At 30.2% G+C, this 21,785-nt stretch overlaps 1 protein-coding gene across 1 annotated transcript; it reads right to left on the reverse strand.

Moving 5' to 3' along the window:
- Positions 1–348: 348 nt before the first annotated feature.
- Positions 349–20,720, reverse strand: LOC134682979 (palmitoyltransferase ZDHHC17-like). Its single transcript, XM_063541948.1, has 15 exons — positions 20,641–20,720; positions 15,931–16,172; positions 15,334–15,411; positions 14,765–14,835; positions 14,363–14,501; positions 12,880–13,042; positions 12,285–12,410; positions 11,438–11,577; positions 10,578–10,678; positions 9,881–10,005; positions 8,899–9,055; positions 5,796–5,879; positions 4,708–4,865; positions 3,799–3,941; positions 349–3,358 (listed from the first exon to the last, which is right to left on the reverse strand). The coding sequence occupies exons 1-15, from the start codon at positions 20,695–20,697 to the stop codon at positions 3,190–3,192; spliced, it is 1,953 nt and encodes a 650-aa protein (XP_063398018.1). The 5' UTR covers positions 20,698–20,720; the 3' UTR covers positions 349–3,189.
- Positions 20,721–21,785: the final 1,065 nt, after the last annotated feature.

Consider the following 21,785-nt stretch of genomic DNA (forward strand, 5'->3'; position numbering starts at 1 on the left):
GGTTGGAAAACTATGATTCTATATTGTACAAATTATTTGGCAAATTGAATTCCCAAAATTGACAATCAGCACTGCTATCATTAGGGAATTGTCAGTAAGTACCTACAGATCAACCATAATTTCTAGTTAATCCTGCATAATAACAAATGTTCAACGAATAGCAAATGTTCTATAGGCTTGTATGCAGATTTCAGAAAAATCACAAAATTTAATTAAATATCCACAAACATGTAAGTTTGCCTTAATCCACAAAAATTGGTACCCACGTCAAATAAATGAATCCACAGTAAGCTATATAATTACAGTTAGGTATGTATTTTTGTCTAGTAGTCAAATTAAAAAACAAACTGATTATAAAAAATTTAATATAAAACTGTAAGCTCATATTTAAATTCAAAACATTTTGTAGTTTAAGATAGACTAAGAAATAACAACAGATCATACATTGTGTTCACAGCAAAATATCATAGGTGAGTTTACCTGTTCATATTTTTTTGTTTCAATATTTTGGATTATGTCAAAATTGGCTAATTAAAACAGACTGTGACTGTAAAGTAGATCTGGATTATAAATGCTTTTATTTAAATGTAAATTAACTTATCTATCTGAAGCATTTAAGGATACAAATATATGTAAAAATTATTAAGTGGATCATAGAAGTTATGATCAGTATAGCTATAAGGCTTAAAACAAAATATGAAAAGTGAAAAAAAATCATCAAACACCGGACCACTGTATTGTATTTTTGTTCCATATGTACAGTGAATAAAAGACAAATATTTGTTCATTGGATAATTATTTTTAGTTTCTGGAATGAAATGATCTGTAAAAATAGCATATTACAAAGAAGAAAAGATTTTTGCAAATTTTAAGCATTTGGAATTACAAATCCACATACATTAATTCTACTTAAAATTGCATAAAGTAGGTTTCAACAGTTTTTCTATTTAATTTTAGTTTCAAACATGTTGAAATATAAAAATAGTTCTATACTTCATTTTAATTCATCACAGCTTTATGATCTACACTTAAAAATATTCCCAAAAAGCATTGTATTCTAAAAAGTTCACTGGATTTCTTCAAAAATATTTGTTGATTATGCGTTAATTCCAATTATTTGATCAAAAATTTCATATCTAAGATATAAAGATTATTTATTTCAATTATAGAACATTTTTTAAAAGATATTTTGATTTACAAATAATACTTTATAAGTTTTACATACAAGCTACTTAAAATTTACTAATTTCAAAATAAATAAATAATTACATATAATATTGGTTTTCAAAATGAAACACATACATAACATAACAAAATAATTTCAAACAAATCTTTTGCACATAAGTGACATAACCATTGCACACAAATCACAAAGTTTTAACAGGCATATTTAATCTATTTTAGAAGTATCACCCTGTATCAAAGAGAATTCATTATATGATCATAAAATGTAATAAAAAAATAGCAAATTATATATGTTTGTTCTATTTTCATTTTATCTAACTTTATAAATAATAAAGGAAAAATGTTTTTTTTTGTAAACTTTTAAATTTTGATCATATTGCTCTGAAATTAACATTTTTGTCACTTTTTAGCATCTATTTAATAATTACATTTTTTCTATACAATCGTACAGTATCTTGGTAAGCAATAGATATCCAATATTTTGATAGGTTATTCAACTTTCACACTTGCATAATTTTATTACACATATCACAGTTTAATTTAAAATTGGTGTGATCTACTAGCACTAACACAGGTTTTATAATTCCAGAACACAATCATATGTTTCATACTTAAAATATTTAACAATAAACTGAATATTGTGAGTTGGTATTTTAAAATTTTCAATGTGTAGAATGTTATAATTTAACTTGTAACTATAAATCATAATAATAAGAAGGTTGACTATGAAAGTTTTTTCATAGCCCAGTTCAATGATTACACAATGGCATCATTTATGTTGCCAAGAAAATAGCGCTAAACAGATATCTTTGGTCTTTCATCTCTAGGCAGTTTCTCTACTCCATTTCATCAGAGGGATTTCACTCTATGTTCAGATTGTAGTCAAGAAAATTCCTCTCGTGTTTAGAGCAACAGATAATTTATAAATATCTTAAGAAAAAGAAGAACGTAATTTGAAGCAACAATGAACAATGGATACAATCTAACAAGTAAAGTTATAACTTAATATATCAAAATGGAAAAAATGGTTTAATAATAACATAAAATTAAAAAAAAAACTAGCTGCCAAACCAAAGCATTCATGTTTATCGTTTGTGATATGTGCAAGCAAGATATCATTACATAAGTCAACATTAATAAAGTAAAGCTTGCTTGATAACAAAAAAATCTAAGGAACTGAGGTCTCTAACTTGGTATGGTAATCATTTTGTGAAAAGGTTATTTTAATATCATTAGAGAAGTGAAATTATCAAATTTAAATTTGTAATGTTGGATACAAGTCCGCTAAATCAGCAGTTCCTCATGAATATATTCCTTCAACAATGACACAAAATGTTTTGAATAGACATCAACTTAACATTTCAAAGCTTTTAAAATAATGGTTGAATAATAACACTTATATTTTTTTATACACATCTTTTGCAAAAAGTAATCATAAACACGCATTATGCACAAACAAGTAGTAGTAAATGCTTTCTTTAGTTAACATTGAGCCATCATTATTAGCTTAATCTATTAAATCATCACAATTTCAGGTTTACATGGAGGAATTTAAAAAAAAAAATAAGGGATTGAAATTAATATTGTTGTAGTTGATTTTAAAAAATACCTGAGATATACCTGAGAATTTTGATATTTTCTTAAACAGCTCTTGATAAACAAATCTAGTAAAAAAACAGAATTTTCAGTTAAAGAAGAATAAGTAAAATCTATAAGTGTGAAAAAGTATAAACAATTTTAAAGCAAAATTAAAACAGTAGTAACTTTGAAAACATATTAATGAAAGGACAAATAATTACTTATTTGATATAAAAAAAAAATCAAAACTGATCTTTGACTTGAAAAAACATTTTAACTCAAAATTCAAATTTCACATATATCCATTTATGTCAATACATATACAATATAAAACTAAAAAAAAATTCAAAATTTACACTATATATGAAATTAGATAATAAAATGAAAATGATTTAAATAGTGCTAAAATCTATAATTAATGAAATTTCAAACAAATTGATAATTTTCTCTAGCTACATTGAGTCTCATTCTCCTGAGCAAGTTTTCTGGTTTCCCTGGTACATCATAAAGATTCTTCCAGTCTACTTTATTAGGTCGCAACAACCCAAAAAAGCTTATACCAAGTACATCTATCAGATTAGATAAGGGACCTCGGCTGAAAAAGAAAACATATATATCAAATTTGGATTTAACTGCTACTCAATATGCAAGAACCTTATAATTTAAATAAGTTTATTAAAAAAAACTTGAAAGGTGAAATTAATTGTGATAAATTTTTACTAATTATGACTTATTTCCAAAACCTATACTAGCCGGCTGAGGGACGCATTCAGGTGCGGGAGATTCTTGCTGCATTGGAGACCTGTTGATGACCTTCTGTTGTTGTCTGCTCTATGGTCAGGTTGTTGTCTCTTTGACACATTCACCATTTCCATTCTCAATTTTATTTGAAATCAAGCTTATTCTACATTTGTTGTTATTTTTTGAAAATAGTATTTTAGAAAGTAACTCTTTTTTTTAATACAATGAAACTCCATTATTAAAGTTATTTACAGTAATTATCACTCTCAAGTATTTTATACTAACTATACTCACTTAAAAGGACTTTTAGGTTGGTGTTTACACTTCTCTCCATCATCATGACTGTGTCCAACCTCTTTGTCCTTATCTTCAGAATGGAAATATTTATATCTGTGAGCATTTAATCTTTCATTGGTTGTCATGGCCAACCACATAACCTACAAAAGTAAAGATCACAAAATATAACATAGGTTACCATGCTAGATTTGAATCAAAATCTTGATTTTTTTGTAAAAAAAAAGAATATTGTCATTAAATTTGTCATTTTTGTGATGAATTAATAGGATTCATCTATAAGCTTTGGTAAATATAATAATTGACTTCGAAATTTTAAATTCCTTTATCAATATAAAGCTTTTTTTTTACAAATAGCAGGTACTCAAATAAATGTTTGCATATTTGTACAGTCCCCTACTTCTGTGTTTAACAAGCGGTCATGTGAATCTCTGCATAATAGTTCATTTTTGGGTCCTCTTTGCAGTTAGCGTTTATAAACCATGTTGATTTCTTTGAAAAATCTTGGGACAACTTTTTATATGTAAACAACTAAAGCTTCAAGTGTCAGATGTAAATTGTAGGATAAGTTAAATATGTACTGTCTCTTTGGCAATCTTACCACATCATCTTTTCTATACATTGCCTTAATTTTCACATCAGCATTTAGATTCCCATACTGCAATATCATAAATTCATTATAACATATAACGGTTTACAGATAAAGTCATCCCAGAGTGCCCTAATAACTAACATCACTAATTCCAATACTGAAAACAATTTAATTCTTTAGTTTTCTAAGTTGTGTCATGTATACTATTGTTTGTCTGTTTATCATTTTCATTTATAGCCATGGTATTGTCAGGTTTTTTTTTCGATTTATGAGTTTGACTGTCCCTCTGGTATCTTTCTTCCCTCTTTTATACCTACCTGGTAGAGTTGACAAACTAATAAGATTCCAACCCAACAGAAATGGAATGCAGCATTTAAAGCTATCCATGTGACCCAGGGAGAATTTTTCACTAATTTGTAAGATACTCCAGTAATTCCTTCTTCATAGAAATCAAAAGGCACAACATTATTCCAATCTGAAAGTTTAAAAAAAAAAGACATTTTTTAATTGTAATTTCAATACATGATGTGCTTGAAGAGAAATTTGAAACAAAATATGTGGTAAAGTTTGTTTTCAATAGGCTATTTGCCAATTCCCGTTATTGACCCTGTAACTAGACATCCCTTTTTTAGTTGTCTCCCTTGCAAGGGACATTAAATTTTATTTACAATGGAAAGCTAGCAGAAAGAGCAAATTTACCTGTGCGTAATGTGAGTAATCTTTAAGGTTTTCGAATCTTTTAATGGCATTAATTTGTTGTTAAGCTAAATACTTTTGACTTCCTAAATTATTTTTCATGAAAAACTAGTTTAACCATTGATACATCACTTTGAATTCATCATGCTTTGCATTGGCAAAAGCCAATTATGTCCGTTATGGAAACAGTGGAACATACGGAAGTAATTCATTTAAAAAGTTTGTAATAACAGAATCAAATCGGTAATTTGCAAATGGACTATTATCCCTGTAGTTTTGTAAGACTTGTATTTTGTTTCAAGTATATGCAAGTAGATATAAGACATACTGTGTGCAATTCACAATAGCACTTTGTACAAAATGAGTTCACGATAATACTCCAAGCTAAAACTTTAACTACAAACCAGCCAAATTATAGCCTTATTGGTTTGCAAAAATAGTTTAAGTGTTTATTTTTAAGATATACTGCATAGGAAAGTAGTTACAATTTTAAATTTTGAGTTAATACAATTTTGTGGAATTAAAATGGAAGGAGTGACACCACCAAGTTTTAGAAATATGGAAGCTGCCTTTGAGGAAGAAAATTTAATAAAGATTTGCCTAGTTATAACAAATTAATGGCTATCTGTTTTTATGTATACTTGCTGTAATGTGAACTTCAGCAATTATGTAGCTAAAACAATTATATATCAAACTTTTTAATACTTACATAATTTACAGCCATACATACACCAACAGATCATACCAAACAGGAAAAATAAGTATCCAATGAAGTATTTATGGTTATTTGCACCTGAAAATAGTAGTTTCTATCATTCAATATACAATGTTTCATCATGTAAACATCTGTCTGTCCTTCGACATTAGTAAACTGATAGCTAAAAATATCACACAATATTAAATATATGTTACTAATTTACTCATTTACAATTATAATATGTTTTCAGATTTGTTTATATCATGTGTCAAAACAAGGAAAGTTGATACATAAAATTTACTTCAGATTTGACAGATTTTTCTGTTTACATTGGTTGAATTACTAAAGAATATTTACTGTATGTCCTGTTTCAACTTTAACTCTTTTCCTGACAACAATTAGCATACTACATTGTATTACAGTTTTTAAATGCAACATAAGGTGTAAAATGGGCCATGTATAGTTCTAGTCAATGATATTGTACGATTTACAGGAATAACCATACAACTTTTTTAGCTATATTATCATATTTGCATGTAAAAATTCTTTGAATTGTAAATGAATGAATCGAATAAGGATTCACTTTTAGTATATTTAGTGTGAGCTTTTCTCATCACTTGGCGTCCGTCGTCCGTCGTCTTCCGTCGTCGTCGTCCGTCGTCGTTAACTTTTACAAAAATCTTCTCCTCTGAAACTACTGGGCCAAATCAAACCAAACTTGGCCACAATCATCATTGGGGTATCTAGTTTAAAAAATGTGTGGCGTGACCCGGTCAACCAACCAAGATGGCCGCCACCGCTAAAAATAGAACATAGGGGTAAAATGCAGTTTTTGGCTTATAACTCAAAAACCAAAGCATTTAGAGCAAATCTGACATGGGGTAAAAATGTTTATCAGGTCAAGATCTGTCTGCCCTGAAATTTTCAGATGAATCGGTCAATCGGTTGTTGGGTTGCTGCGCCTGAATTGGTAATTTTGAAGAAATTTTGCTGTTTTTGGTTATTATCTTGAATATTATTATAGTTAGAGATAAACTGTAAACAGCAATAATGTTCAGCAAAGTAAGATCTACAAATAAGTCAACATGACCAAAATGGTCAGTTGACCCGTTTAGGAGTTATTGCCCTTTATAGTCAATTTTTAACCATTTTTCGTTAATTAAAGTAATCTTTTACAAAAATCTTCTCCTCTGAAACTACTTGGCCAAATTAATCCAAACTTGGCCACAATCATCTTTAGTTTAAAAAATGTGTGGCGTGACCTGGTCAACCAACCAAGATGGCCGCCACGGCTAAAAATAGAACAAAGGGGTAAAGTGCAGTTTTTGGCTTATGACTCAAAAACCAAAGCATTTTGAGGAAATCAGACATGGGATAAAAATGTTTATCAGGTCAAGATCTATCTGCCCTAAAATTTTCAGATGAATCGGTCAATCGGTTGTTGCCCCTGAATTGGTAATTTTGAGGAAATTTTGCTGTTTTTGGTTATTATCTTGAATATTATTATAGATAGAGATAAACGGTAAACAGCAATAATGTTCAGCAAAGTAAGATCTACAAATAAGTCAACATGACCAAACTGGTCAGTTGACCCGTTTAGGAGTTATTGCCCTTTATAGTCAATTTTTAACCATTTTTCGTAAATTAAAGTAATCTTTTACAAAAATCTTCTCCTCTGAAACTACTTGGCCAAATTAATCCAAACTTGGCCACAATCATCTTTGGGGTATCTAGTTTAAAAATGTGTGGCGTGACCTGGTCAACCAACCAAGATGGCCGCCACCGCTAAAAATAGAACATAGGGGTAAAATGCAGTTTTTGGCTTATAACTCAAAAACCAAAGCATTTTGAGGAAATCTGACATGGGATAAAAATGTTTATCAGGTCAAGAACTATCTGCCCTGAAATTTTCAGATGAATCGGTCAATCGGTTGTTGGGTTGCTGCCCCTGAATTGGTAATTTTGAGGAAATTTTGCTGTTTTTGGATATTATCTTGAATATTATTATAGATAGAGATAAATTGTAAACAGCAATAATGTTCAGCAAAGTAAGATCTACAAATAAGTCAACATGACCAAAATGGTCAGTTGACCCCTTTAGGAGTTATTGCCCTTTATAGTCAATCTTTAACCATTTTTCATAAATCTAAGTAATCTTTTACAAAATCTCCACTGAAACTACTAGGCCACAATCATCTTTGGGGTATCTAGTTTGAAAAATGTGTCCGATGACCTGGCCATTCAACCAAGATGGCCGCCACGGCTAAAAATAGAACATAGGGGTAAAATGCAGTTTTTTGCTTATAACTATGAAACCAAAGCATCTAGAGCAAATCTGACAAGAAGTTAAATTGTTAATCAAGTCAATATCTATCTGCCCTGAATTTTTCAGATGAATTGGACAACTGGTTGTTGGGTTGCTGCCCTCCAATTGGTAATTTTTAAAGAAATTTTGCCGTTTTTGGTTATCTTGAATACTATTATAGATAGCTATAAACTGTAAACAGCAATAATGTTCAGCAAAGTAAGATCTACAAATAAGTCAACATGACCTAAATGGTCAATTGACCCCTTAAGGAGTTATTGCCCTTTATAGTCAATTTTTAACAATTTTCATTAATTTGGTAAATTTATGTAAAATTTTACCAAATATAGTTCTCTGTTACTAATGGGCAAAGTTCATGATAGATATAATTGTAAGAAGCAAAATCGTTCAGTAAAGTAAGAACTTCAAACACATCACCATCACCAAAATACAATTTTGTCATGAATCCATTTGTGTCCTTTGTTTAATATGCACATAGACCAAGGTGAGCGACACAGGCTCTTTAGAGCCTCTAGTTTAGAGTATACAATTTATAGAATACTGTGGATTCATTACTATTCGTTGGATCTAATTTATATACGTTTCATAAATTTAAATTTTCAACAAATTACTAATTTTCTATGGGAAAAAATACACTTCCGCCAAACTACAAAATTAGATGTCTACAAAAATGTAAGTTTTCTTCAATCTTTGAAAATTGATACCCATGATAATTAATAAATCCAGTCATTGATATTGATTTATATATAAAGTGCTCTTATCCATAAATTTGAAAGAATAACATCTTACCAACACAATTATCTATCCAGGGACAGTGATGGTCCATTTTAGCCACACATTTATTACAAATACCACAGTGTTTGGATCTTAGTGGTCGATGTACTAAACAGGTACTACAGAATTCTTGTAATGTTAGAGTCTGTGTTTCTGCTAAATCTAATACAGTCTACAAAATATATAAGATATAGTACATAAAAAGGAGAAGGTCTGGTAAGGGCAGATTTTGGTTCATCTAACGAAAGTTTTTGAACACTTTTTAAACACTTAAGTGTCTATTTCAATTGATTCAATTAGTTTAAGTGAAAGATTTCAACTGATTTAGCCATAAAAAAAAAAACGATGCTAGAACGCGATATGTGTGCATTGTATTGTCAAAAACAGCTCATATTTATGTAGCAGAAGTATTTTACTTTCCGAAATATAACTTAGATTACATTTCCACAATTTTCTAAAACTGCTATATTTTGGGGCCAAAAAAGGGTCTTACTGAACCTACTCCTTTGAACTCTTTTAGGAAAAATATTACAATTTTAACTTATGATAAAAAAAAAGTTCTTTTTGAATGTGAATGGTTGTCATATAAAAAAAAACTCCTTGATTTAAGAAATATTTAAAATATGAATTCAAATTATATATGTTACAAAAATAGGGATGGTACACCTGGGAACTTCTGAAAAGCAGAACAAATATAAATGTACCAGTATGTGCTTTTTTCATTGAATATTCAATTGTTATCTCCCCCTTGATCACATTTTTTTTTCTTTTCCTCATTAAATGTGAAGATTCACTATGATAAATGTTGTACATAGGAAACTGGAAGGTACCAAAAATACCATGCACAAACGTCAAATTTTTCTACTATTCTTATTTTATTCTAAATAAATAAACATTTTGACTTAGGATCAAAATTACTGTAGTTTTTTTTGTCAAGATCTTAGATAATTATCAAGTTGTTACACAATGCCCTCTCCATATTCAATGCTAATGTTACCTTCATTTTCTGTTCTCTGTTAGTGTCTATAAATCCTGGGTCTGACTTCCAAGCTTTTACAAAATTATACGTCAGTAAAATTGTATTTATAGTAAATAAAATATTTAATTTCATGCTATCTACATCTGTGCACAAATTAAGGAAGCAATGGATCATTTGTTTATTTAGCATGTCTAATAAAGAATTGAATCAATTAAAGTATATGTGAAGAGTACCGGTGTAACCCAATAATTTTAGGCCTTGACAGAAAGAATTTACCAGAATGTAGTATATATGTTAAACAAAATAATTCCTAAGCAAAGGCAAAACTTTGAAAATATAAGGACTATTTTGGTAATATTTTTTTTTATGTCAAATGAAATCTGAGGGAATTTGGATAATTGCCAAACCTTTGCTGGCTGATTATTATGAATATGAATTATGAAATAAAAAAATATGAATGAACATTTCAATTTCAGCCCTTCATGGACCTTATCTTTAATGTGACGAGGATACCTTTTGTGATTTTATCAAAATATTATCAAACAAACTGCAATGGGCAAGTAAAAACATTAAACTTTTGTGACAGAGCATACAGTACATTTAAAATTTTGAATCTCATTGATTTTCAAGTCATATTAATTCAAAAACAAACTTCTAATGTTTAAGCAGTCTATTTATAGAAGTGTGACCTTTAAATGACCTTAAAAAAGGATACAAGGCAAACAATAGGCAATCCATGTGTAGTACATCCAAACTTTGGTGGCAAGATACAGAGGTAAAGGTATCACATTCATTATATTCTCATCAAAGAAAAACCTAAAAAAAACAAATTATACACAAATTTGTACACGTATGATAAATTTTCTTGCAATTAGTTGGTTAAGTATCAATGTATTTATAGCAGTTCAAATTTGGTATTTGTTTGATATCAAAAATAACATTGCTCAGATTAAATAGTGTGCTTCAAGCTTCTTTACCTTAGATCAACCAGAATTAAAGTGAATGATTTTGAAAAAAAATGTTTAATTCATTTTTTTTTAATGAAATTGTAGTTGACAAGTTAAAAGGAAATTAGTTGAATCCAATACAACTACAGCAATGTGGAAGAAAAAGGTTTTATTGACCTAACATTTATATATTTCTAATATCTGCTGGCCAAAAGTGATAGATTATACTTTAGTGAATAAACCTTTAATCCAATTTCAACATACAATGTATTTGTAACCTAAAAGGGATATACAATGTTGGAGTTGATTACATACAAAAAGTACCATACCTACCAAACATGACACTACCATTAATAGTTTTTTTGCACTTAATGTAAATATGTGGATAACAGTTGATATTTGTTGAAGAAAAGTCTTTGTCAAATAGCTATAAATTTGACAAATGTTTTCAAGAGAAAGTTCAGAACAATGTAATTGAAAGTCAATATATAATCACATACTGATGCCTTTTTTCGTAATATGTCTTATAAATATGGTTATAGTCAAACACTTTGATTGTTTTAAACAGCATATAAACCTTCTGAGGCATTTAGAAAATAGTTGATTACAAATGTAGAAAGAGACTTACTGTCTGCAGATCTGGTATCCACCAAAGGCTAGTAGAGCTAATAGTATCTTCATGTAGATAGGTGCTGTCATTTCTGGAATGTAACCAACCACAAACAATGCTACAAATGGGAAAGTCCACATCACTCGCTTTCTAAAGGCCTAAAAGTAAAATATGAACAAAATTCTCATCATTATTAAATTTTTTCAAAGTTTCAAAATGAATTTAAACCATGTTAGTAATAAATGTTGATGGAAGTATAATGACTTTCCTAAACTGTTTTTTTTTTAATTATAACTAACCCTTACCATGCAGGACCTGTAATATTACAGTCATACCCAAAATAACGATATTTTGCTCTAATGGCTCTCCATACTTTTATAACTTAATTATAATATTAATTTCTAGGTGTGTGCATGTGACCTGAACCTTACGCTATTCATAATCGGGGCCTCATAATCATATTTGGCATGTATAATTTTCATTTTGAGTTTAAATACAAACCTCTAAAATTTAAATCGGATAAAACAGGTTTTTTTTGGAGTGTGTAGGTACCCCTTCAATGTTCAACACAAAAAGTTCAGTTGTGTATTTGGCCAACTTTCAATAATTTTACTTGACTTACTGTGGATTCATTTATTTTCATGGGTACCAATATTCGTGGTTTGAGGAAAACTTACATATTGGTGGATATTTAATTTCGTGGTTTTGGCAAAGTCTACACTCATTCCTTTACAAAATTTGTATTTTGTTGAATATTTCAATTCGTGGTTCTCCTGTACCCACTAAATCCACTAAAATTGGTATGCAACGAATATTAATGAATCCACAGTAACTTGTTTCATGTTAGACATACATCTTTACATACCTTGTCTGAAGTATATCTTGTAAGACAGTTAGATTTGCCTGATCCTCTCATTTCACTAATCTGCCTTAATCTTTTCACTAGATTTGGTAATTTAGCTGCTACTGCCATATCTATTGGAGTCTCTCCCTGTATAAAAAAAACTTTATCTATGAGCAATTTGTATACATGTACAAAAAGGGTAAAATTTTCCATCAGGCATGTGAAACAAAACTTCATATTTTAAGTAAAGACATTCTTTACAAATATTTATACACAGACCCAAAGAATAACATTGTTGTAAAATAATAACTAATTAAAGAATGCATTTTTCATTGAAAATAATCCATTTGATTTCCATTTGTTAAAAAATATGCAGATAAAACATGCTTTGTTAATTTTAGTTCCATGGTGATGGCTCTCTTGATTTTCTGTTCTTATCAAAGAAGATTCTTCAAATATGTTTGAAATTTTTTATTAGGTCTATTCAAATTTCTCCGTGATGACCTCCAATTTCTTAAGAGAAGTTTTTTTACAAAGCCAAGAAAATGATATGAAATGACAGATTAGGCCCCAAATGGTCTAAGAATAAAAAAAAATGTTTTGCTGATGGACTAACCTTGTGATTTGATACATTTATTTCAGCTTTTGCATCTAATAACAGCTTAGCAGCACATGTGTTTCCTGTCAGACAAGCAAAGTGTAATGGAGTATTACCAAGTGCATTATCTGCCTTGTTGACAGCTGCTCCAAAGGTCAACAGCATACGTGTTGGGTCATACCTGAAATATAAGGCAGTTTTCATAATTGACAGAAATAAAAGTAATTAGATGAAGTTATTTTGTACAATACAAGAACACTACATAAAATTGAAGTATTGGATCCTCCACTAAGAGCAAAGACTTTGTTGTAAACATTATTTGAAAAGTTTTTAACGTTTGAGATGTGAAAGTAATAACTACATGTATTGTATTCAAATAATTGGAAAATTTTATAGAAAAATCTTTTTTATATATATACTATTCCAATAGTAAATGCAAGTACAGGTTCCATTAAAAATACATAATAAACACTTTAGTCGACTTTTAAAACAAAAGAAGATACATAATAAGTTATCTTCCTAACCAATATTATAGGGTTATTGCATGAATATTGTCCCGAGTAGAACTTTATATTGCACGAGCTTGCGAGTGCAATATATGTTCTACGAGGGACAATATTCCCCAATATTCATGCAATAACCCTTTTATTGTATAGCAATATAATATTTGAAAGTAAAAAATTGTTTAAACTAAGATTTTGTCGTTGATGACGTCATGAATTTTGAAGATTTATTGCACTAGAGCAATATTAGAATTTATTGCACGCTAACTTTTGGTTACTTTCTGTGGGGAATATTATATTGCTATACAATAAAATCATTTCTGTCTCTCTTTGGTCTAAGTATTAAAATAGGCTAATTTATTTTTGATCTAAGTTGACTAAAATTATTGCAGGATTTCTGTATTCTTTTTATAAAATGTTCATGAAATACAAAGAAAGAGACATTTCTTTATTATAACTAGAAAAATTTGTCATAATGTTGTATATATGTATTTTGATCTTGTTATATTTATACTCATATTTATTTATACATTTGTCATGCTGAGTTCACACGTAATTCGAATTCGATTCGCATTAACTAATTCGAATTAGTTTAATTCGCATTCAAAATGTTTAACGTCCTTACGTCAATTCTAATTCGAATTGGAATGCACATAAAATTCGTTATACTGTCCTAACGACGTTAACTTTCAATTCAAATTAACAAAAGTGTATTTCTAATGCGAATTAGTTAACTGGAATTAGCCAATTCGAATCAAATAAGAGTGTGTGAACGCAATTAGCAAATTCGATTCGCATTTGATTCGAATTCAATTCGAATTAAAGGTAAGTGTGAACGAGTCATTAGTGCCCAAAATGGTGATATTTTTGAAAACTATCTGGTTAAATGACATGAAAATTTTCAAGAACAAAATATCAAAGTAAATTTAACAAAATATTAAAATTCTGTTGAGCGGCAGTTTTTTTTGTGATTACTATTCAACTCTAATATTACATACCCAAATACTCTGTGACAGGCATACATCAAAGGTGTCATTCCATTTTTATCTATCATGTCCACATCATTACCCTTAGCAATTAAGTATGCCACAATGGCTGTGTGGCCAAACTGTGCCGCCAAGTGAATACACCTACAACCTGTTATAAAGCATAGACAGCCATTACTATTAACTTGTACACAATAAAATATGGTTTGTTTGCTGAAGTGAGAACCTATGCTGATATTGTTTGTAGATAAGTTTCTATTAAGTATAAATTCAGAGTCAAGCATAAATTTTGATATCTACATTTCGTCATAATGATACTGACCAACAGGCGTCCCTAAACCAATGTCCACCTACTCCTTCCATAGTTTATTTTGTATTGCAATTCATTTTAAAAGTTTCAACAAATGTACAAACCTTCTCCATCTAGTATTGTGGGATCAGCTCCATATGACATGAGAAGTACGACTGTAGATAAATGACCCTGTCTGAAAAAATAAACAGAATTTCTTCATTTCAATTACAAAAGTTGAAGTTATACATGTATATACACATGATACATGAAATACTTTATAAAGGAATGATTATTACAAAACAGCTTTCTATATTTGTGCATTTTATAAAAAAAATTGTAATGTAACTGTGAAGTTTTTAACAAAGAACTTGATAACTGGTTACTAGCCTGGCTTAATAATATTACAACGGCTATTCTGCAGTTATAAATAAATGTTTACTTTAAACATATTATATTGTTCAAAAAGATGAATGAATCAGACACAAGTCCAACTATAAATTACATATGTAAAACGTTTTCCTGACATGACAAGGGGTATTTTCCACTTAATACAGGTGACCTTTTATATAGGTTAAACTGTACTTTCATATTTGGTAAAAATCAATGAAATCTCTAATAATCCTTAAGAGTCTGAAAAGAAAAATTCTGAAATTTCTAGAGATTTAACTTATAAAGTAAAAAAGTTGTTTACCTTGTTGCCCAGTGTAGTGCTGTTGAATTAAGATCTCCACCAAATTTATCCACTACAGCCCCTTTATCTATCAGATATCTGGAATTACAAAAATATTTAAAACAGCTATTCGTGACCTGAAATAAAATGCAATTAAAATTGTTTTTCTTATCTTTAAGACATTACAGCAAATTTTGGTAACATAGATTATTAATTCAGTCTTCACAATAAAATTTTGCAGCTACATGTCCAATGCTGACTTTTTGTCTTGTTTCATGAGCACGACTGTCTTTAGTTGCAAAATGCAAGTCATGTGTTGTTTGAGTATTGACATGAAATGTGAGGAAAAGGGTTAACTTTTAATGTTAAAATGATAGTACATACCGGTAGGTATAAATATATCACAAGTTTGTGGTTCCAATGGCTGTTATTATTATTTTACTGACTACAGTCTGTTTTGCAGAAAGAAGTCTATCACTTTTTCTGTGTACTTGTTTAAAATATATAATGTATAAGATATGCTACACAAGGTCTTGCCCATTTTGTATTACTTTTGTATCACATCATTTGTAACACATTTAGTGTTGATATGTTTGTAGTAAAAGAATTTATACATACCTGATGATATCAATTCTATTATTGATAGAAGCCCAGTGTAATAGACTGACATTTTCTTTGTCCATCTCGTTGACATCATATCCCCCTTCCACCAACTCCGTAACTCTGCCAAACGCTCCATACTGTACAGCTTTAACAATCCCATAATTCCTAGCATCATCTTGACCCTGACCTTGCTGGTCTGTTGTTGCTGGCTGGAGTGGCACTGCAGAGTCTACCCTATTTAAACCATTGTCACCCTCCTACAAGGAATGATGAATATAAATATACTTTTAAAAAAAGAAGAATGTGTGTGAGGACATGAATACACCTGCTCTAGATTTGAAATTCCGGCAGACAGGATAGAATGACAGAATGAAAGAAGGTGGAAAAAGTGTCAAGGGCAACAATTAATGCCCAAAATCACCTATAGCACTTAACGGCAGGGAAATAATAAAAGAGCATGATTGCTGTGAGGGATAAGATTGCAGTTGTTTTCTCTAGAGTGAGAGAAAGTATTTCACTTCGTATCTTATCACCTATTTTCCTACATGAATTATAGGGGGAACTCCATTTCTAACTCTATAAATATTTAATTCCCTTTGGGTATGACTCCTTTCCGTTCACATTTCTCTGTTTAAATTGCGATCGCTTTTAATATAATAGAACAAGTTAATTTTTCTCGATGTATTGTCATATTTGATTTAGAATTGACTGAAGTTACTTATGGAAGGGAGACAATTCAACTCAAACCGATAATATGGAAGTCTCCATTTCAACTGAAGGGGTTTTCTAATTACACCTGTATGTTGTGGACTACATTTATTTTAATTTAAATGATGCATATGATTTAAAATTATGCAACAACAAAAACCCTCAATAGCAGACAGACATATATATAGAAATGATCTCATGAGTTTCAAATTAATCAATGAAGTGGGGAATCCAGAGCAACCATTCAATCTAATACCCTTGTAGTCAAGAGAACTATATGCATGCACATAATTACCTTAACAAACTCAAGACTTGTGATTTGAAGCAAGGACGTATATTTTAACAAGAATGTGTCCAAAGTACATGGATGCCCCACTCACACTATCACTTTGCATGTTCAATGGACCGTGAAATTTGGTAAAAAATCTAATTTGGCATTAAAATTAAAAAGATCATACCATAGGGGACAGGTGTACAAAGTTCATTGTTGATTAGACTTCAACTTCATCAAAAACTACCTTGACCAAAAACTTTAACCTGAAACTCCCATTTTCATTTTCTATGTTCAGTGGACAGTGAAATTTGGGTCAAAAGTCTAATTTGGCTTTAAAATTAGAAAGATCATATCATAAGCAACAAGTGTACTAAGTTTCAAATTAATTGAACTTCAGCTTCATCAAAAACTACCTTGACCAAAATCTTTAACCTGAAGCAGGACAAACAGATGGACGGACTGAAAGATGGACGAACAAACAAATGGACCCACAGACCAGAAAACATAATGCCCCTTTACTATCGTAGGTGGGGCATAAAAATGTTAATTAAACGACCTCAATTGTTCTCCATTTCTTTATGGAAGCACAAACATGCTAGAATCAAAGAGCTGAATAGCCCTGAAGGGAAAGACAGCCCTTGTTTCTTTTCTTCTTTTTTTTTTGGGGGGGGGGGGGGGGGGGGGGGAGAGGGTAACTTTTGATAGTCTTCATATGAAGAATGATAAAAAGAACAGCTAGAACATGTAGAAAGGTTGACAATATTGAAATCAATTGTTATTTAATGTAATTTCATTTCCTTAGCTTAGGATTCAATTTTGACCAATGGAAGAGATCTGCATCTTCTAAATCTAAACATTCCATTAAAGTTCATGGTTAATTATGTAATATTCAACTGAATTCTGTCATTTAACAACAACTACAATATTTTCTGAAATCTTATATTAATTGTGTACCATTGAACTGCAGGCTAGGCCATTTTCCATTTTTTGTAACAGTACTCTATAAAGATTTTTATTTTTTTTCTTAAGAAAGTTAGGACTGAAAAATCTATTCAGTTTTAAATTTCCATTGATAAAGTTCCCAGTCACAACTCTCATCACAGGGATACAGGTACCAATAAAAAAAAACAATATGATTGATGTAAACTGTGTGAAGCTTGTTTCCAGATCCTACATTTTGAAATATTTGTAATGGCTGTTGACAATTATCACTAAACTTAAAAACTACATTTTAGCAAGTGTATATATATTCACGGAGTGTGTATATAGTTAAAGACTTTTATCCATATAACCCTCAAAAGAGGAGTGTTCCTAACAGAGGAATCTCATACGAAAAAAAAATCAATAACCTATATTAAAGTCAAAGGATAATTAAAGTTTTAAATCAGAAATTTTTCTTGCTTTTGAACATTTTTCGTCACAACAACAATTTTCTTTTCTAAACTATCTTTAAAAGGAGAGGAGACGTCAAAAGTTTGCTGCAAACATAATGGTAAATAAATTCTGTATGTGACATTTAGCGGAAGCCATTTAACCATATCATTTCGTCAAACAATTCAATCAGCACCTTTATTAATTAGTCCTTTGTAGTTGATAGCTATAAAATGCAATCTGTTGATTATTGATTTTCAATCCAAATCTTAATGAGGTCACTCAAGGTGAATTCCGAGTATTGTCTGAATGGGTAAAGTCTAAGAAACTAAAAAAAAAAGTAAATAAACTGTTTAACTGATATATGATAAGATAAATTAAAGGGCCCATGAAGAGCAAAGCAATTTATTACAATGATTTTTATAATTGTTACAATAATGAAGATGGAGGAAAATAAATTGTTATATATATTTCTTACGAACATTTTTTTTGCAAATGAAGAATTTTTATTGCCACAATTGTTATTTTTTCGTAAATTTCGTAAATGGCGACCACCAACAGAAACCCTGTTTGTTGGTAGACACAATTTAGTTTTAATGGAAGACTACTTATCATTGTGCTAAATGTCACATTTTAAGTTTTATTTTAGCGGATAAGTACTTATCAATTGAGGTGCTCCTGAATTGGAGGAAGATTCACAAAACAGAATTTTACAGAAAAAAATGAAAAAATCATTTCTCTCCCCAATCTCATGTATCTCCACAACTTTGTTTACCTACAAATTAAAGTATTGCATGTTGATGTTTGAATCATCTACAGCAAACATAATTATGTTTAAAGTTAACAAATACAAATTTATAATTAGTGCACGAACTAGATGAGAATGATTTAAATAACCAGTGAAATGGTGAAGGGTGTCAGGTGCTTCTGCGTAGTGTGGCATTCCAACAATGACGTCACTATGAAATATAATGTTGATTGGATATATTTAGAATATCTTGTCATGCTGATTTTTCCGGATTGTTAAAGAAATGTAATTAAATAGTGTAAAGGAGAGCTCAAAATACGATCAAAGGGATTTTTTTTTTAAAAGTGTTTAAAGTCAATCTATTCAATTGTGTGTCTCCTTCTCATCAATCTCAGTAAGATTTGTTGGGGGGTTTTCCACACTATAAAAACAAAATGAATGATATGAGGGGATGTCACTCTGGTCAAACCCATAGGGGATTGATGGCTTGAAGCCGTCTTTCCACAAAAACTGGAAGCTACAAAGAATATAAACAATTCCAAAAAGACTGCAAACACCAATTTAGAAAAGCAGAATGGAACTATGTTAATGACATCATCAATGCAGATTTTGAAAAGAATAGTTCTAAACAATTCTGCAACTATATGAAAGCAAAGAAACAAGATAATTTAGGAGAAGCACCAGCAAAGTCAAATGGAGGCCTCACAAACAACTGCAGAGGAAAGGCAGAAATTTTAAACAACCAGTTCAAATCAGTTTTACAAAATTAGATTCTAAACTCACAAATACCACCGCTAACAAAATGATCAACTTCAGATATTTCGAAATTGGGCATCACATCAGAAGGCATATACACAAATTATTGAAAAATATAAATCCATCCAAAGCATTGGGACCACACAGAATACCAAACACTGTCCTTAAAACACATGCAGAAGAACTCGCACCTAGTTACAAAAAAATGTAGTATATATCCGCCATCTTTCAAAAATCAATCAACACATCTGGACGAGGAAATCCATGTCAAAAGACAGTTGAGAGATTCACGGCAGACCTCCAACAGTTGGACTAACCAACCTGCTCTCCTTCCAGTGCACAATATCATCAATCGGATCCTGCACTGTGTAATTTACGGACACAATATCAATTAAATAAAAGTTTTATAACGGTGACATATAAGAAAAACTCCACTTCAGATCTTATATGATAGAAATAGATTTATCGGATTCAGAGAACTCTCAAACATTATTTATTTACTTATATGTGTATTTTTTTTTTTACTTCTTCAAGTAAATAAAAATAACTTGTACAAGTAAGTTCAAGTAGTACCCCTGACTGTCATAGACTTACCATTGTTAACTGGTCATTTCAATTAGAAGAATATTGGACTATGTAAGCTATATAAAAAATGTCTGATAGGTACAAACGAATCAGATGGAGAGAAACATATAAAAGCGGGATACTGAATCACGTCGGGGCATATATAAATTGCCTCTGGGGAGTAAGGGGCGTCATGGTTACGCTACGGAATGTGCAATTGTAAAGCTGCTATGCCTCTTTAACGTATACATTTTCAAATTATGTTTACTTTAGGTGGCTGTTTTTATAATAATTTGGTTTATACCTGTTGGTAAAGGGGCTGTATTGGATTACAAGAAGGGTCAACTTCTGGTTCCATCATTTCGAAAGACAGCTTTACCAGGAAGTATTAATATGTAACTAAATAAAGGACCAAATCATGTGGTCGCGTACAAATTCCGGAAATTAAACATGACGGCATCACATCGTTGTTATTTTCTAACAAATGAATATGAAGTCATAAAACTAGTTTTAATGTGGGAATAATTCAGTATAAAATCCAAGATAGTATAGTGACAGTAAAATTGAAATTGCTTATGAAGAAAGAATCATGTTTTTAACTGCAAATCATTGTTTCTGCGAATTATTAAAAATAACCAGCTTTAATTTTTTTTAATATCATGCTAATTTCATTTTGGCTGAAATTTGGCAAATGAATTTTCCCGTTCCAATTTTGTCAGTTTTTTAAAGAAAAAAATCCAAAGTCAAGTTATTTTCTTGTACACATTTTCACTTATATTTTTTAAGGGGCATTAATTTCGATTTAGAACAAAAATTATAATACGAATCATTGTGTTTCAAGTCAGTTAATGATAAAAGCTGAATTTTGAAATAATATTTTGTTAACAAAACCATCGCTTGCAAGTGGAAATTCGACCTCATGTGACTCTGTATGCATGTGAAATTTAATGTAAACAATGATTATCCATATTTTTTACCTAGAAGATAAAAATCAAACAGACCTATACAGATTCATTTGCACGTGGTTGTTATCTATATATTTCTTATATTCATGTTTATATCCGGTTGTTTGACCGTCACCAGTCTTTAGAGATCAGCTTGTAGGTGAATTAGAAGACGCCGATACTAAAATACGAAAGAAATGCTGATATACATATATATAATCGATTCCAAGCATTATTATTTGTTTATTTTAGACTCATCGCATTTTGGATATTTTTTTTAATTATGTTATGAATCTAATATGAGAATTTGAGTCAATTTGGTGAAAATTAATTCGACAGCTACATTTTAATGCAACTAAGTAACTTTGGTAGTAATTTGTTATTTCCGTGTGAATATTTTATACATCATACCAATGAATGCTTTGTAAAGAAAATAATAAAGAAAGACTTTATAAGACATAACAGATACTGACCTAATTTTTCACCCGCTATCTTGGGATGACCG

This window comes from Mytilus trossulus, chromosome 9 (genome assembly GCF_036588685.1).
Source record: "Mytilus trossulus isolate FHL-02 chromosome 9, PNRI_Mtr1.1.1.hap1, whole genome shotgun sequence".
Lineage (NCBI taxonomy): Eukaryota > Metazoa > Mollusca > Bivalvia > Mytilida > Mytilidae > Mytilus > Mytilus trossulus.

Bases quoted from the DNA above. Each gene is read 5' to 3' on its own strand.
- LOC134682979 (XM_063541948.1), bottom strand. From the start codon at position 20,697: ATGATGGAACCAGAAGTTGACCCTTCTTGTAATCCAATACAGCCCCTT. The intron at 12,411-12,879 runs GTTAGTCCATCA...TTTTTTATACAG, and splicing joins TAAATGTATCAAATCACAAG to GGAGAGACTCCAATAGATAT. The intron at 9,056-9,880 runs GTAACATTAGCA...TATATTTTGTAG, and splicing joins ACAGAGAACAGAAAATGAAG to ACTGTATTAGATTTAGCAGA.